The sequence below is a fragment of the Leptidea sinapis genome, chromosome 23 (genome assembly GCF_905404315.1).
Source record: "Leptidea sinapis chromosome 23, ilLepSina1.1, whole genome shotgun sequence".
NCBI lineage: Eukaryota > Metazoa > Arthropoda > Insecta > Lepidoptera > Pieridae > Leptidea > Leptidea sinapis.
In genome coordinates this window covers 851,167-865,847 of record NC_066287.1, presented here as the reverse complement: position 1 = coordinate 865,847, position 14,681 = coordinate 851,167, and the positions used below count along the sequence as shown (strand labels likewise).

Genomic DNA, 14,681 nt, shown 5'->3' with positions numbered 1-14,681 from the left:
TTTTTTTTATAGGAGTTGATGATGAGCACGTCACGCATGGTGCTGTAATTGTGTATAAACTTCTCTTAAAAATATTTTTATATAATTTGAATAATAAATGATTTTGAATAATATAAAAAAAGATTGTATTTAGCACAAACACACGTACTGTTTATTTTTTCTGAGTTTTAAATGAATACACACATTGTTAGTAATACAGAATACAATATAAAAACGAAGCATATGTTGTACATACATTAGTGGTACGAGTATACTTATAGTTTAATATTATTTTGTCTAATATAATTATATATATTATTACACAAATTTTTCACAAAATAAAAACCAGAGAAAGAATATGTAAGGGATATAAGAAGCTATAAAATCGTATAAAATATATAATGTGTAAGAAGATATTAGAATATTGTAATAAGAGTCTATGAGAAGAAATTGAATATTGACATTGGCAGTTGCTTTATTGGGTATTTGTCAATGTCAATTTGACACTAACAATTTGAACATTCGTTTTGAATTCCCTATCCATTGTTTATTTATTTTTAGTTTTGAGACTTGAGTTTTTACTTCTAAGAAACTGCTGAAGTTCTTACTTCTGCTAAGTGATGTTAAACTAAGTATTATAAAGTACAATTCAACGAGTTTGTGAATAATATTCAAATCATAATAACAATTTAAAAACACCGTGTAGCAATATGTGCTACGTTATTATAACCGGCCGAAGCTTAGCATGGCTGCTTTTAAGTTTGGTTGCATTTATGCTAATTTTAACTGGAATCATGACTCCAAAGTGGTTATTGGGCCAGCCTATTGTTATTAATGAAAATAATAAAACAAGTTTTTACGTACAATCAGTCGGGATTTACAATAGGTGAGTTTTATGTTAGGGTAAGACATTTATTGATATATTTAAGATCGAAACGTTATATCGTGCATAAATTGTTTGTTCTACTTCCTCTTTAGATCAATTTATGCTAATGCATTATTGAGATTGAATGTCCCTCACAAAGTGTGTGTATTGTATGTTATTGTTGTTAAAGGTCTATACCACATGTTATAGTATAATCCATTTCTATGCATCACTCTTGCATAAAATTATGTTTTAGAAAAATTGATTTTTATTGTTTTTATTTGTTTTGTTTTAATAATTATTTTGTTATAAGTAAATAATATAGGCCGTTGTCGAGTGGACGTCTTTCGGCTGAAATGATGATAATGAAGCAAATAATAATATTTCTTTTTAATCAATCTAAATTTTTGCCAAATAAAATAACCAAAATGTGGAATGACTTTTCTTGCATAGGATTTCCAGGACTATAATATGACATGGGTATCTTCAAAAAATCTCTAGTGTTGCATACACTTTTATTTTTCTTTCCTGTAAAAAATACATACATATTCTTTCATTTTTATAGTTAAAATACTCCTAATTGTTAATATGATGATTGTTAATCAACCAAGTCTAATCAATTAAATATAAGCAGTAGTTCTTTTTTTAATGCAGTGGAAAGTATTTTTATTGGTGGGTGAAGTGAAGTAAGTTGATTTACAGTTCAAAATAAATAAAATAGTAGTAAAAAATCATTTAATTTATTTAATTGGAGGTATCCAAATGTTGTGTCAATTCCGGTAAGATTTGTCTTTTATCAATTCAACATGTGTCTCGTCTCTACACAAGTTATCCTCAGGAAATGTTGACTCACCAAATTCTGGAATACTTGTGCACTCACAACACTTAGATGATTATGGATTCCTGCAAAATAATGTCTTAATTCAATAAATTTTCTTAATCTGAGGTGCAAATCTAGTCATTTTATTTTTGTATTGAGTAAGTGGAGCTTCTTTCATTTATTGCAACTTTTGCTTACATTTTTATAAATATTGAGTACAGTAGAAACTCAATTATCTGACTTTCTTCCATGTCCAGTCAAACTCTAGAATGGACTGCATTTGGTGGTATTTCCAGGTTGATACGACATGGGTAAATCACAATCATCATGGAGCTTTCACCCTGATGATGACGATGATTATATACTCGCCTGTCATACACCAATGTGTTTTCTGTTTTTCAATTTCTATGTACCTTTTTTCAACGATTTGTAACATTAGAGTGGGTCGCAGCTACGCGAACTTTGGCGCGCTCGAACGTGCCGTGAGTCAAACCGCTCACTGTCGTTTTTTGAGACCGCATCAAGGAACTTCTGTCGCGCGCAGTTTGGACAGTTGTAGTTTTGGTGTATTGGCTCGCGTGGCGAATACGTAAAAATGGACAATTGACATTTAAATTGACTATCTTACTGATTGACTATAAATAGTTATTGCAGGCTAGTCTAAGAATGTCCAGGTGCCAGAAGTTTTAACGTTATAGCTAATTTGGTTCGGCTGCCGCTACTACAAAATTTATATCAACATAATATTGGTTCGCGCGGCAAATGAAGGTCAACTCGTGTCGAATATAGCCGCTTCCGCGCGTATTTTGTACGCACCCTAACAATTATGGTGCCCTATAAATTTTATTAAGCTCGATTAGATTTCGATATCGGACTCGTTAAAGCCTTTTTGAGTAAATGTTTAATAATATTCCAGATGTATTCGAATGACCCATGATCACAACAACTGTGCTCCATTCTCTTTCTATGGGCTGGCAACTGACCCTGCAGTGTATCCTACACCTTGGAAAGCGGCTATGTTCTTCTTGTCTTTATGTGAGTGTTATATTTAAATACGAAATTCAACAATAAAAATACAGGTGTCCCAGAGTTATGCCATATGTAGGGGTACATAATTAATATTATGGTTGAGCAGGTTATAAACTGTAAAGTAGATCCTGTAGATGAAGCTACAACCTGAGAGTTGAACAAAGCATACAAGATTTTATGACGATACGTCACTCGAACTGTTAGCTCAGTTGTTAGATCACTCGCACGGAACGCGAGAGGTCGTGGGTTTACGTCCCGCGTCCCGTCCAATAAAATTTTATTTTAAATTTTTTATTTGTGTATTAATCCTAGAAGTGAGGGTTTATAACTTTAAAAACAAAGTGTCTCTATGTAGCATATACTAGGACATCCTGTATAGTGGTACATCAATGAGAGTTGGCATTTCATATCAAGCTGTGTTCGTCGAGAGTTTTCGAGTTCACGATTTTTTTTATGGAAAAGGAGGACTGACGAGCTTACCTGGTGTTAAATGATGCAAGACCAGAAGAATCACAGGAGCGTTGCCGGCCTTTAAGGAAGGTGTACGCGCTTTTTTTGAAGGTACCCATGTCTAATCGTCCCGGAAGCATCGAAAAAGAAGCTCATTCCACAGCTTTTCGTGGAAGAAAGTTCCTTGAAAACCGCACTGTGGAGGACCGCCACACATCCAGATGGTGGGGATGATATCCTTATTTATGGCGTGTCGTGCGAAGGTGGAATTCGGCGACAGAAATCAGGTGAAACAGCTCTTCGGAACACTCCCCGTGATAAATTCAGAAGAAGACACACGATTATCAGAAGTCTGCGAGTCAGTGGGAGACTGCTTTGCACAAGATGCCGGTTTTTGGGTACCACAACGGCTCCTTTTTCTCCTTGAAGCAGTTATGTGTAAGAATTTTTGTGTTTCGGTCTTAAGGACGCCGTAGCTAGTGAAATTAATGGGCAAACGAGACTCAATATCTTATGTCTCAATGTGACCAGCGTAATTGTAGAGCTGCTCAGAGTTTTTTTGCACTGTAATGGGCCGGGCGTATTAATTACCATCAGCTGAACGTCGTGCTCGTCTCGTCCCTTATTATCATTTAAAAAAAAAACAGTCGATTGCTTGTGCAGGCGCAGCGATTCAGTTCTCGACTGTGCTGACCGGTGTTCTGGCGTGCTGTGTGCAGTCCGTCTTCAAGAAGAGCGTGATATCGCTAGCAGGAGCTACGCAATCACTCGGAGGTATAATATAAATTACAATTATATACATGTGCCTTAATAGACGATGTTAAATCCAACCCTGTGCTACTATAGTTATATTATATAGACGCCAACGAGTGTGAGGAGCTAAGGTATTAAATATTTTTATTCAAAAGAGGATTTCAAATCACTTATTGAACGTCAAAAACTACCACTTGTTCGAAAATTTATGCCTCAGACATGAGAAGAACGGGCGCGATAAACTCAGCGGGCTTCTTTCTAATACATAAAATTCTCGTGTCCCGGTTTTTGTTACCAAACTCCTCCGCACGGCTGAACCGATTTCTATAAAATTTTGTGGGCATATCGAGTAGGTCTAAAATTTGGCCAACATCTATTTTTCATACCCCTAATTAATAATATAATATAATAATAATGTATACCCGTGCGAAGCCGAAGCGTGCCGCTAGTTTTATTATAATTCAGCATTGAAATATAAACACAACTTCAAATTTTTACCCGTCTACGATCAACACTTCTTGTATCGCGATTTTAATATTATTCTATTCCATCCACAGATCCGCAATAGAGTTGGAAGATGGCAATCGATTGTAATGATTATTGTAGTAAGAGGTCTGAGAATCGGTCGTCATCTATTTTTATACTCCAAATATTTTAATTATTGATTTTTATTTATTTTATATGGCAATACAACGCTTGCTGGATCAGCTAGTTTTTTTATGAAATTCGTCACATTGTAATATCTTACTGATTACAATAACGGCCTTACAAATAAAATTGGCATAAAGTTATAACTAAGCAAAAACCAAGAATATGTAAAATGTTTACAAATAGACATTTTGCTTACGAATGGTTTGTACTTGTTGTGCGGACGTATAACGTTTCCCGCGTTTATTTGTCATTCGGAAAACTGACAGTGTTGTCAACGTTATTGTAAACATTTTGCATTTTCTTTGTTTATCATCAGTTATAACTTTATACCAAGTTTATTTGTAAGGCCGTAAGAGTATATTATGATACAAGTGAGCCAAGTTCTTTATACACGAGGCTGTGGGTTGCAGTAATCGTAAATCAGCCGAGTATCTAGTGAGCAAGTTACTCACAAGTTTCATACGCACTTTTTCAACACACTTGTGAGAAAAAAGCAAACATGTATTGCATAAGTTGTATTTAATTAATAAATATGAAAATAATGGGTAATGGCGTGCATTGCAGTGCACTGTAGATCTAACTAGTCGTACACAAATAAAATTTGAAAAACAAAATTTTTTGAACGATGCGGGATTCGAACCCACGACCTCCGGCGTTCCGTGCCGGTGCTCTAACCAACTGAGCTAACCGTTCGAGTACCGCCTCGTTATAAAATTCTGTTTGCTTTGTTCAACTCTCAGGTTGTGGCTTCATCTACAGGATCTACTTTACAGTTGATAACCAGCTCAACCCCAATATTTTCATATTAGGAAATTGACTTGAGATGTCGCTCTTGTAAATCTAAACAATATGTTATGTTTTTAAAGTGTTAACCCTCACTTCTAGGATCAATACACAAATAAAATTTCGAATCCCGCATCGTTCATAAAATGTTGTTTTTCAAATTTTATTTGTGTATTAATCCTAGAAATGAGGCTTATCACTAAAACATTACATATTGTTTAACTAGTCATATTTGAGCTATGGAATATGTAATCTGGTGATTTAGTAGTTGTAGATAAATTATACTCATAAAATTTTAAGCACAAATTAAAAAGAGAAACAATTTTATGTGTGTTCAATAGAAGTGTAGTTATAAAATAACATAACCAAATGAAACTAGATTAATTTTAACAATGTATTTATTTAGGTTCATAAGGAGATAGGCAATGCATTATTGTCTATATAATATGCACACACGCCCCTGATGTCGCGCAAGATCTTTTTGCACGCGCCAAATGTAAGGTGATTACTGATAAATAGATTAGATAATTTCAGTGATAAAATGCATATTATATTTTATAATAAATTATTGTGAATTATACATAATTTAATAATAATAAATGTTTTTCAGTCTTAATTAGGGACACATTTATTTATTCCAAAAATTTAAATGGATTTTCAGCTACATTTAACCTCTTTGTTGTTACAAAATAAACTGTATTACACGGTTAAATTGAAAATGCTCTGTTTACTCTCATATAATTTTCAGTTAGGTACGAGCTTAACTTAGGGATAATTCTATTATGCACGCGTGTGTGTGTATGAGTGTGTGCGTCAAATTTTTTTTTATATTAAAATAAGGTACGAGAGGACCAGGACGTTCAGCTGATAGTAATTGATACGCCCTACCCATTACAATTCAATGCCGCTTAGGATTCTTGAAAAACCCAAAAATTCAGAGCGGCACTACAACTGCGCTCGTCACCTTGAGACATAAGATGTTAAGTCTCATTTGCTCAGTAATTTCACTAGCTACGGCGCCCTGCTGACCGAAACAGAGTAATGTTTACACATTACTGCTTCACGGCAGAAATAGGCGCCGTTGTGGTACCCATAATCTAGCCGGCTTCCTGTGCAAAGGAGCCACCCACTGGTAATTCAAGGTCAATTCGGGCGGTCTGATATGAAATTAAAGTACTGTTCTATTACTTTATTATGTCAGTAGTGAATAATTTTATAATATCTGGTATGTTCTATTCCAGGTCTGTTTGGTATCATTGGTCTGTTGCTGTACCCTTGGGGATGGGGAGCGTCCAGGGTCAAGCGACTGTGTGGTGAATACTCCGAATCATACATCCCTGGTGACTGCTCCATAGGTGGGTATCACTTCAATCACATTGAACCTGCAAATGTTTTGAGTTTTCTTTAGTGTTGATTCAGCCAACATATGTCCTTCGAGAGACCAGTCTCGAGTCAGACTTTGGCGACTCAATATCTCCTGAGGATGCCTCGTGTAGAGGCGAAACACGTGTCGAATTGTTTAAGGACATATATTGGTGGAATTAACACAAAAGAAAACTCACAGCATTTGGATAATAAAGGATTTCCGCAAAGTAACGCCTACTTCAATATTTTTTTTTACATCGAACCTCCTTAACAGTGCGACTAGAGATTTTCCGACGGTAGAATAAAATAGATCAGATATATATTAAAGGGAGTGATAATAACATAACATATTGCACATTTGGTAAACGTCATGAACCTACATCATTTCGTAAAGGGGCTGTGACATGGGGAGAAGAAGTGATAAGAAACTTCCAGCCCTTGGCCATCTTTTAAATACGGCATTTTGGTTAGGTTAGTTAGAAAAAAAATATTGTAGTCTAAAGCCATCGGAAATGTGTAATGAAATTAAGACAGTTAAAAATGAAACAAACCCGTATTTCCGAATTATTTTATAATACAATAGGAATAAAATGATAAAGATTAATATCGTTTTTGTGTAAACATAAAATTGATATTAAAATGGATATAGTATATTATCATTAACAGATAGACATATGACTTTATAAGATTTATCATTCCACCTTACATTTTATTTTATCTCAAAAGGTTTAGACAGCGTTTTCGTAGAAAGCTCCCAGGCCTATCTTTTTCCTACACCTCCAACATACTCGTTTACCGTTAATGTATACGAAAAATGTATATAAAAACTTAACAAATGATGTGTGTAGTTAACATTCAGAACCACGCTATCCATTGGTGTTATAGTAACCTTTACCACACAAACGTTTTTTAACAATTGTTTTGAATAACGTAATACTTTTGTTTTGAACATTTTCTGGGATCTTGTTGTAAAAGCATATCTATATCACCCCACAAAAGACTTACTAACTCGACTTAGCCGAGTAGTAGGCATCATCAGTTTATGTCTGTTCCTGGTGTTAACATTATGGTTATGACAGTTTCTGGCAAATTCACTTATGTGCCTATGAACATGCATTGCATTATCAAGAATATATTGAGAAGCAACAGTCAAGATGTTAATTTCTTTGAACTTTGCTCTCAATGATTCTCTAGGACCTAGGTTATAAATAGCGCGAATAGCCCTCTTCTGCAGCACAAATATTGTATTAATATTGGCAGCGTTGCCCCAAAGCAATATACCATAGGACATAATACTATGGAAATAACTAAAGTCTAGTCGCGCCGTATCTATGTCAGTTAATTGTCTGATCTTTTTAAGCGCGTATGCTACAGAACTAAGTCTGTTCGCCAATCCTTCAATATGGGGGCCCCATTGTAATTTGGATCTAGAGTTATGCCAAGAAATATAGCAGATTCCACCGGTTCTATCACCTCTCCGTTTAACAAAACATTTCCATTTACATTTTTGACATTTGGTACGGTAAATTTAATGTATTTAGTTTTCTTGCTATTTAACAATAGGTTATTAGCGCTAAACCAGTACACGAAGTCAGATAAAATATCGTTCACTTCGTCATACATAGCTTGGTTTTTTTTCACTTTGAAAATCAGTGAAGTGTCGTCCGCAAACAATACTACCTTATGTTTTTTCTCTATAAGATTAGGAAGATCATTTATATAGATAAGGAAGAGGAACGGTCCAAGAATAAACCCCTGTTGTACTCCCATACTGAGAGGAGACCCAGGAGATCTCCTGCCATTCACGTCGACCCTCTGAATTCTATTGTTTAGATATGAAGTTGAATGTTGAACACAATCAAAAGCCTTAGATAAATCACAGAAGATGCCAAGTGCATTCTGCGATTCCTCCCAGGCATCAAAAATATTCTTGATCAGCTCAACACCTGCATCCGTTGTTGAACGTCCCTTAGTAAAGCCAAATTGTTTCAAATGAAGATTAATAAAAATCTTAAGTAAGGAGAGTTAAAGTAAGTAAGCATTTGACTTAAAATTATTTTTTCAAAAATTTTACTAAGTGTCGGCAAAACCGACACAGGACGATAGTTGTTCGGGTCAGAAGAGCATCCTGACTTAAATATTGGTGTAATTTTACTATGTTTCAGAAGGTCAGGAAACACGCCACGGTTAATACAATTATTAAATACTATTGCAAGATATGGTGCTATGACATCAATTATTGAACTTATTATTTTAACAGAAATGCCCCATATATCAGCAGTTTTTTTCATGTCGAGAGACTTTAAAGTTTTAATTATTTCTCCAGGGCTAACAAAACTAAAATTGAAAGTTTGTTGGCATTCTTTAACATTTTCCAGAAGAAGTGACTCAGCAACACTGGTTAAATCATATCATTTGAACAAATATCTGAATGTAATACTGGTGGTGGGTTTTTCTAATAAATTAATATTAAAATCACCACATATCATGATATACTTCTTCGACTTCCATAATTTTAATAAAACCTCCTCCAGTACACTTTCAAATAATTCATACTGCATCTGGGGGGTCTGTATGTTATACTAACAACAATGGCACGATCGAGCTCTACACAGGCTATTTCAATGGTACGTTCAACAGAGAACAAAACAAACATGCATAACGTCATACAACTTTAATGATTTATTGACCCCTCCCCCGTCTTTGTCACGGCTGGTCACATTTGTGTGACCCGCCTCTACCTAGTGTGATTTCACACGTTTCGTAATTTTACATTGTGATATTTATGAAATTAAAACAGCGCAGTGTTTCGAAATTATTTTTATATCCATATAAATTATTTTTCATTAAAATCGACATAACATCAAACAATGGTATGAAAATTAACAAAACACAACACACACAATGTCATACTTCGTCGACTACCTCGTCGTTCGTTTCTCCCCCTTAATATGTGACGTGATTTATGGATTATTATTAAAGTAATAATTATTATATTTGAAGGTTGGTCCCTCTACGTAACCCTGGCAGGTGTTGCCCTGGTATTTGCCACGAGTGCTCTCTCCAAAACAGCCGACAAAGCAGCCAACTCTGATAAAGTGCAGTTTCAAATGGACGAGGGGAAACAGCTGATATGCTTGGCTTGATAATAGCGCCATCTATCGGCTCTTGAGAAAAAAACTTACAGCAACATATGACTGTAAAATAAGAATGATAGTTTTTGTGATTGTACATAATTAAGGGCAAACAATATTGGGTAGAGAGTAATGCCTTTCATTAAACACGAGTGTGGGAAATAACATCACACGAGTGTCTTAATGCCTAATTATGTACAATTATATACACTGCATTATGTACTCACATATGATAAGCCTCCATGATGCATTCAGGAGCCGCATATTGTGACCACCATAAATTTTAAGCGGTAATGCAGCCTAGCGAAGCTCTCTAATAAAGCGTTTCCCTCGATTGTATGAAACATGCAGTCATTGATTAATTGACAGATGACGGCTACAATCTTGTAAAACACGGAGATAGCCGAAATACTTTTTACTAAGCAACCGTTCGCTTTCAAACTTATCCGGATTATTCTTCGTCGCCAATCGGAATACTGTAATTAATTCTATTTCAAACTTATCTCAAATAACTGCACGTTTCATACTAAACTAAATTTCAATTTTTTACTTAGACAGTCCCGCCCCTTATTACGTAGAATTTACATTCTATAAGGGCGGCAATGAAAAGTTTTCTCTTGACTTAAAGGTCTTAGTTACCAGGTCAAAAAACCAAAAAAAAATAGTTTTCTGGCAGCTGTCATAATATAATTTTTAATTCAGAGATATCTTGCTAATTACATACAACATTTGTCAAAATATGTTTGCAAATTGACTTTTCATTTCGAACTAAACGTCTTATCTTGACTGCTATTAGAATAGAGGTCAAATCAAATTCTTTATTTTTCAGAGATGTTCGAAATTTGAATGAAATAATATTATAGTAATCGATTTTATTATTTATCAATAATAACATTTTTACAGATAAGAAATATTTTGTTCTAACAAAACAATTTTTTTATATAATAATCATTATGTGCGGTTCTTGAACTCATCATGGAGGTTTTATGATATTTGAGTATATAATATATTTATTAAGTACTATCAGAAAATAAGTAAATAGACTTCTGGTTATTGCATTTACTATTTGAACTTAAGTATGTTATTTGAGGCTTGCGATTTTATACTAAATCTGAATTTATTTATTGTTGTGCTTTTACAACTATGGAAGCGTTTTATATCTTATTGTAATTACAATCTAAATTTGTGATCTGAGACTGATATTTCTATCCATTTACTGCTTTTAGCGTTTCAATATTATTTTATATTAACTTACATACCTACCTACCATCGACAAAATTGATTCATGCCCCTCTTTGTTGGTAATTCTTTCAAAATCATTAAAACAGTAAGGTTTATATTTTCACGAAATAGATTGTATGACAATTGCTGGACTGTCAGTGTAATAAAATGATAAATGTTACTTAGGAAATGCATGTTCAAGCGAATTAGTCGTAGGTCGACTACTTGTTTATTATGGCTGCAGGAAAATGTTTTTAAGGTGGGTGGTCACTATTCAATTCCGTCGATAGTACATTATATTGCAATTATTGTGACATAATAAAAATAAATAGAAAATATTAAATTTAATTAATTATTTTCCATTTAAGTGTGAATGTAGATAATTTATACGTCTAGATAGATCCTCTTGCGTGCGTGTGTTGCTGAAAATAGAGGCTTATAGTTTGCCGCAATTTTTTACGACGCGTTCACGACTGTTTATCTAGACGTATAAATTATGTAATGTATATGACTATGAATCTCATTAAATTTATTCTTCTTGATAAACATTGTTCTTTTTGACTGTTAAGTCAACAACTCTTGTGGGATACAATTAAGATATTTATATATTTCAGATATTTCCGAGTCATGCATGTTTATATGTATTTATGTATGTTTAAGTAAGTATGTTGTATTAAATATATCGTTGTCTTTCACCCATAGTACAGGCTATATGCCTAGTTTGGGGCAAGATAATTTGTGTAAAAGTTGTCAATATTATATTATTATCATTATATATATATACACTAATATGACAAGTGCTGACGCGGCACACATTGTTTTGTCATATAAATTAAGTACCACGCGCCCGCTCATTGTATTCATTGTCTGTCATATGTAATGAAATGTCATTGACTGAATTATTTGTATTACGAATATATAGGTATTTCTAAGTCAAAAAATATAGGTTCCCGATAAGTTATCCACCCAACCAACATATTAATATCATATATCACCTGCTTCGAAACACGCTGCATTATATGCATACTATAATTAGTATAAGTATTATTCCGATCGGTTCAGTAGTTTTCGCAGTATATCCGAAGGAAAAAATTGCTCTCTATTTATTATTATAGATATGGAGAGTTTACTCTGAAATCTAGTAAATTTATATTTAATAGCTATAATATATTACTAGATTGGCTTCAACATAAGCGAGCCATAAACACCAAAAAAAACTGATTTAAATTGATATTCGCCAATCGTCATATAGACTTTGGCAATTTTGAGTGGAATTAGAATACTAGTAAGATAAGTTCGGGTAGCTAAGAAAAATCTTCTCGTCCCAAATACCAGTGTCTGAAGACAAAGGTTTGCAACCAGTGAGTGGTGCCTGTGATGACATACGAAACACAGACGTGGTCGCTAATTATGGGCCTTATGAGAAAGCTCATGGTCACTCAGAGGGCAATGGAGAGGGCTATCAGATATCAGATATTATAATATTATATTAACAAGAGAAATTTTATATATTTTACAAAGAATGATATTTTGATATAAGATGAATAATTCATTAAGAAATAAAGACTTACGTTTTTTACAGACAAGTTTATTTTCTCTTTTATTCTTATTAATTGATGAAAATAAAATAATAAAATTAATAAATTAAATAAAAATAATAAATAAAATTCATTAACTTGATTACTAGTTCATTTTATTTACTGTATAAAATACATTAATACCAATTTCACATACTGAATTTTTTCACTCGGTAAATATAATAATTGAGAATAAGAAAATGTCAATATAACCGTAATTGTTATTGAATATAAAAGTATGTTAATATTATAAAAAAAAATATTACAAAAGTAGTAATGAATAAATACTTGGTGACTTACGAAAATATTACTGAACAATTTGAAATATTTTTTAAACCGTTCAATTTTAACGGTTAAAAACATTGTTTCTGACGGCAGTAAACGGGCGTTACTTCCGTCAAAAGAAAATCTATGTTACCATCAAATTGCGTCTGCAGAAGTTTTACTCCAAAATTCTTAAAATTAGAGACTTGTATTAAAATATAAAAAAAAATCTTAGATTGATCTCCGCCTCGCTCCAACTACCTAAGAACAAATGACTTTATTACGGCAACTTATAGTATGTATTGGCTATTTGTAGGGATGCTTGTGTGCCTGGCATCTTGACACTCGATCTCATCTTTCAAATTTTGTAACTTATATACGCTTCGTGTTATTTTACATTGAAATTATTAAATTCAAAATAGTTACTGATGATATGTGATCCCAGTGTCTTTCTTATTACTTGTAGTATTATTTTAACAAAGTTTTACTACGCACTTTAGTTTCAATAATTCGAGACTGGCTCGAGTACGCCCACTTGGGCGTAATATTTGTTATAGTTTTTAGTTGGAGCGCAGCGAAGACTAATCCTTAATCTAACAAAATATTATTAGTTTGATATTCTACACAGCTTGTATTTGAAAGCTGTATGAGCACTTCAAATCTCAATTCTTTTTTCAATTTATAAAGGCTGTAAAACTTATTTTGGAGCCATTATATTCTAATAATAGTTTAATTTTTTATTGTGTGAAGATAATCTGTATTTTGCAGTGCAAACTTTTTTTTTGTAACTTTTAAAATAATTATTATAATGTGTCACAATAAAAAGCATTTATCATAGAGATATTATTATTATGGATTTATGAACTATTTTAGTGATTTTTATAAGTATTTTTTACTGTTTTACACTATAGTATACAACTATTTACACGTATACAAACTAATAAAGTATTATTTGGATAATTGGTGTTTTTATTTAAGTTCCATAATCAAAGTTAGATGTAAACCCAGAAATTACTATTACACCAGAAACAAAGTCAAATTAGCTTTAACCAAATTTTAAGTAATATTAAAAATATTGTAATTCCTAATTACCCGTGTAATGTTCCACGTTTGGTCACGAGTGAAACAACTAATCGTTACTACGGAGAGCACTACCACCCGGGGACGTCCGCTCGCAACCGATAACCGATTGGAACTAGGCTTTTTTTGCGCCCAAACAAAGGGAAAGGGCTACCCTCCGGGATAACGACGGGAAGAGGTGGTGAATGCTCATGCATACCAACGCAGCCTAAGTCTGCGTTGGTTATGTGGGACTCACGTGAAAACCTAGGTGCCTACCCACTAAACACCACCTGCAGTTGGCTTTGGGCAGGTGCCCTCTAAGCCTTCATCGAAAGCGACCTTCTCTTGGGGAGAGAGAGGCGCAAGCGGCACTCCCTGTGGAGTACGGTTAATGTCACTGTCTATGTGTTGACAGTTACAATGATTGTTAACACGTACTCAGTTCAGACTATATGTCAATACACTACAACCCGCACCCATATGAGGTAATTGAGATAAATTTAAGGTAGAAATGGCTTGGTTGTGTATAAATAACATGTATTCCTTGCTAAGCTGGCCGGCAGTACATCTCCTTCAGAATTAAAATGACTATTTATGTAGGTCAAGGAAATGACACTTATGAATGTCAAAAGCTTAGATTAACGATTGGTCTCCCCTGCGCTTCAAATAGATACCGCAGGCGTAGTCGCAAAGTGCGGCAACTAATACTACGCCCAAGCGGGTACAGA

The 14,681-nt window shown here is 33.8% G+C and overlaps 2 protein-coding genes across 2 annotated transcripts in view; one reads left to right on the top strand and one right to left on the bottom strand.

The window, feature by feature from the left end:
- The first annotated feature begins 528 nt into the window (after positions 1–528).
- Positions 529–13,851, top strand: LOC126971464 (LHFPL tetraspan subfamily member 2 protein). The gene is made up of 5 exons (XM_050817788.1): positions 529–865; positions 2,581–2,699; positions 3,807–3,917; positions 6,572–6,685; positions 9,699–13,851. Exons 1-5 carry the CDS (start codon positions 690–692, stop codon positions 9,839–9,841), a joined length of 663 nt encoding a protein of 220 aa, XP_050673745.1. The 5' UTR covers positions 529–689; the 3' UTR covers positions 9,842–13,851.
- LOC126971456 (ras-related protein Rab-22A) overlaps positions 1,604–14,681 on the bottom strand; it is a 46,925-nt gene continuing 33,847 nt past the window's right edge. The window contains exon 7 of the mRNA XM_050817777.1: positions 1,604–1,747. Coding sequence (XP_050673734.1) covers positions 1,641–1,747 — 107 coding nt within the window. The 3' untranslated portion in view covers positions 1,604–1,640. The remainder of the gene's footprint in view (positions 1,748–14,681) is intronic.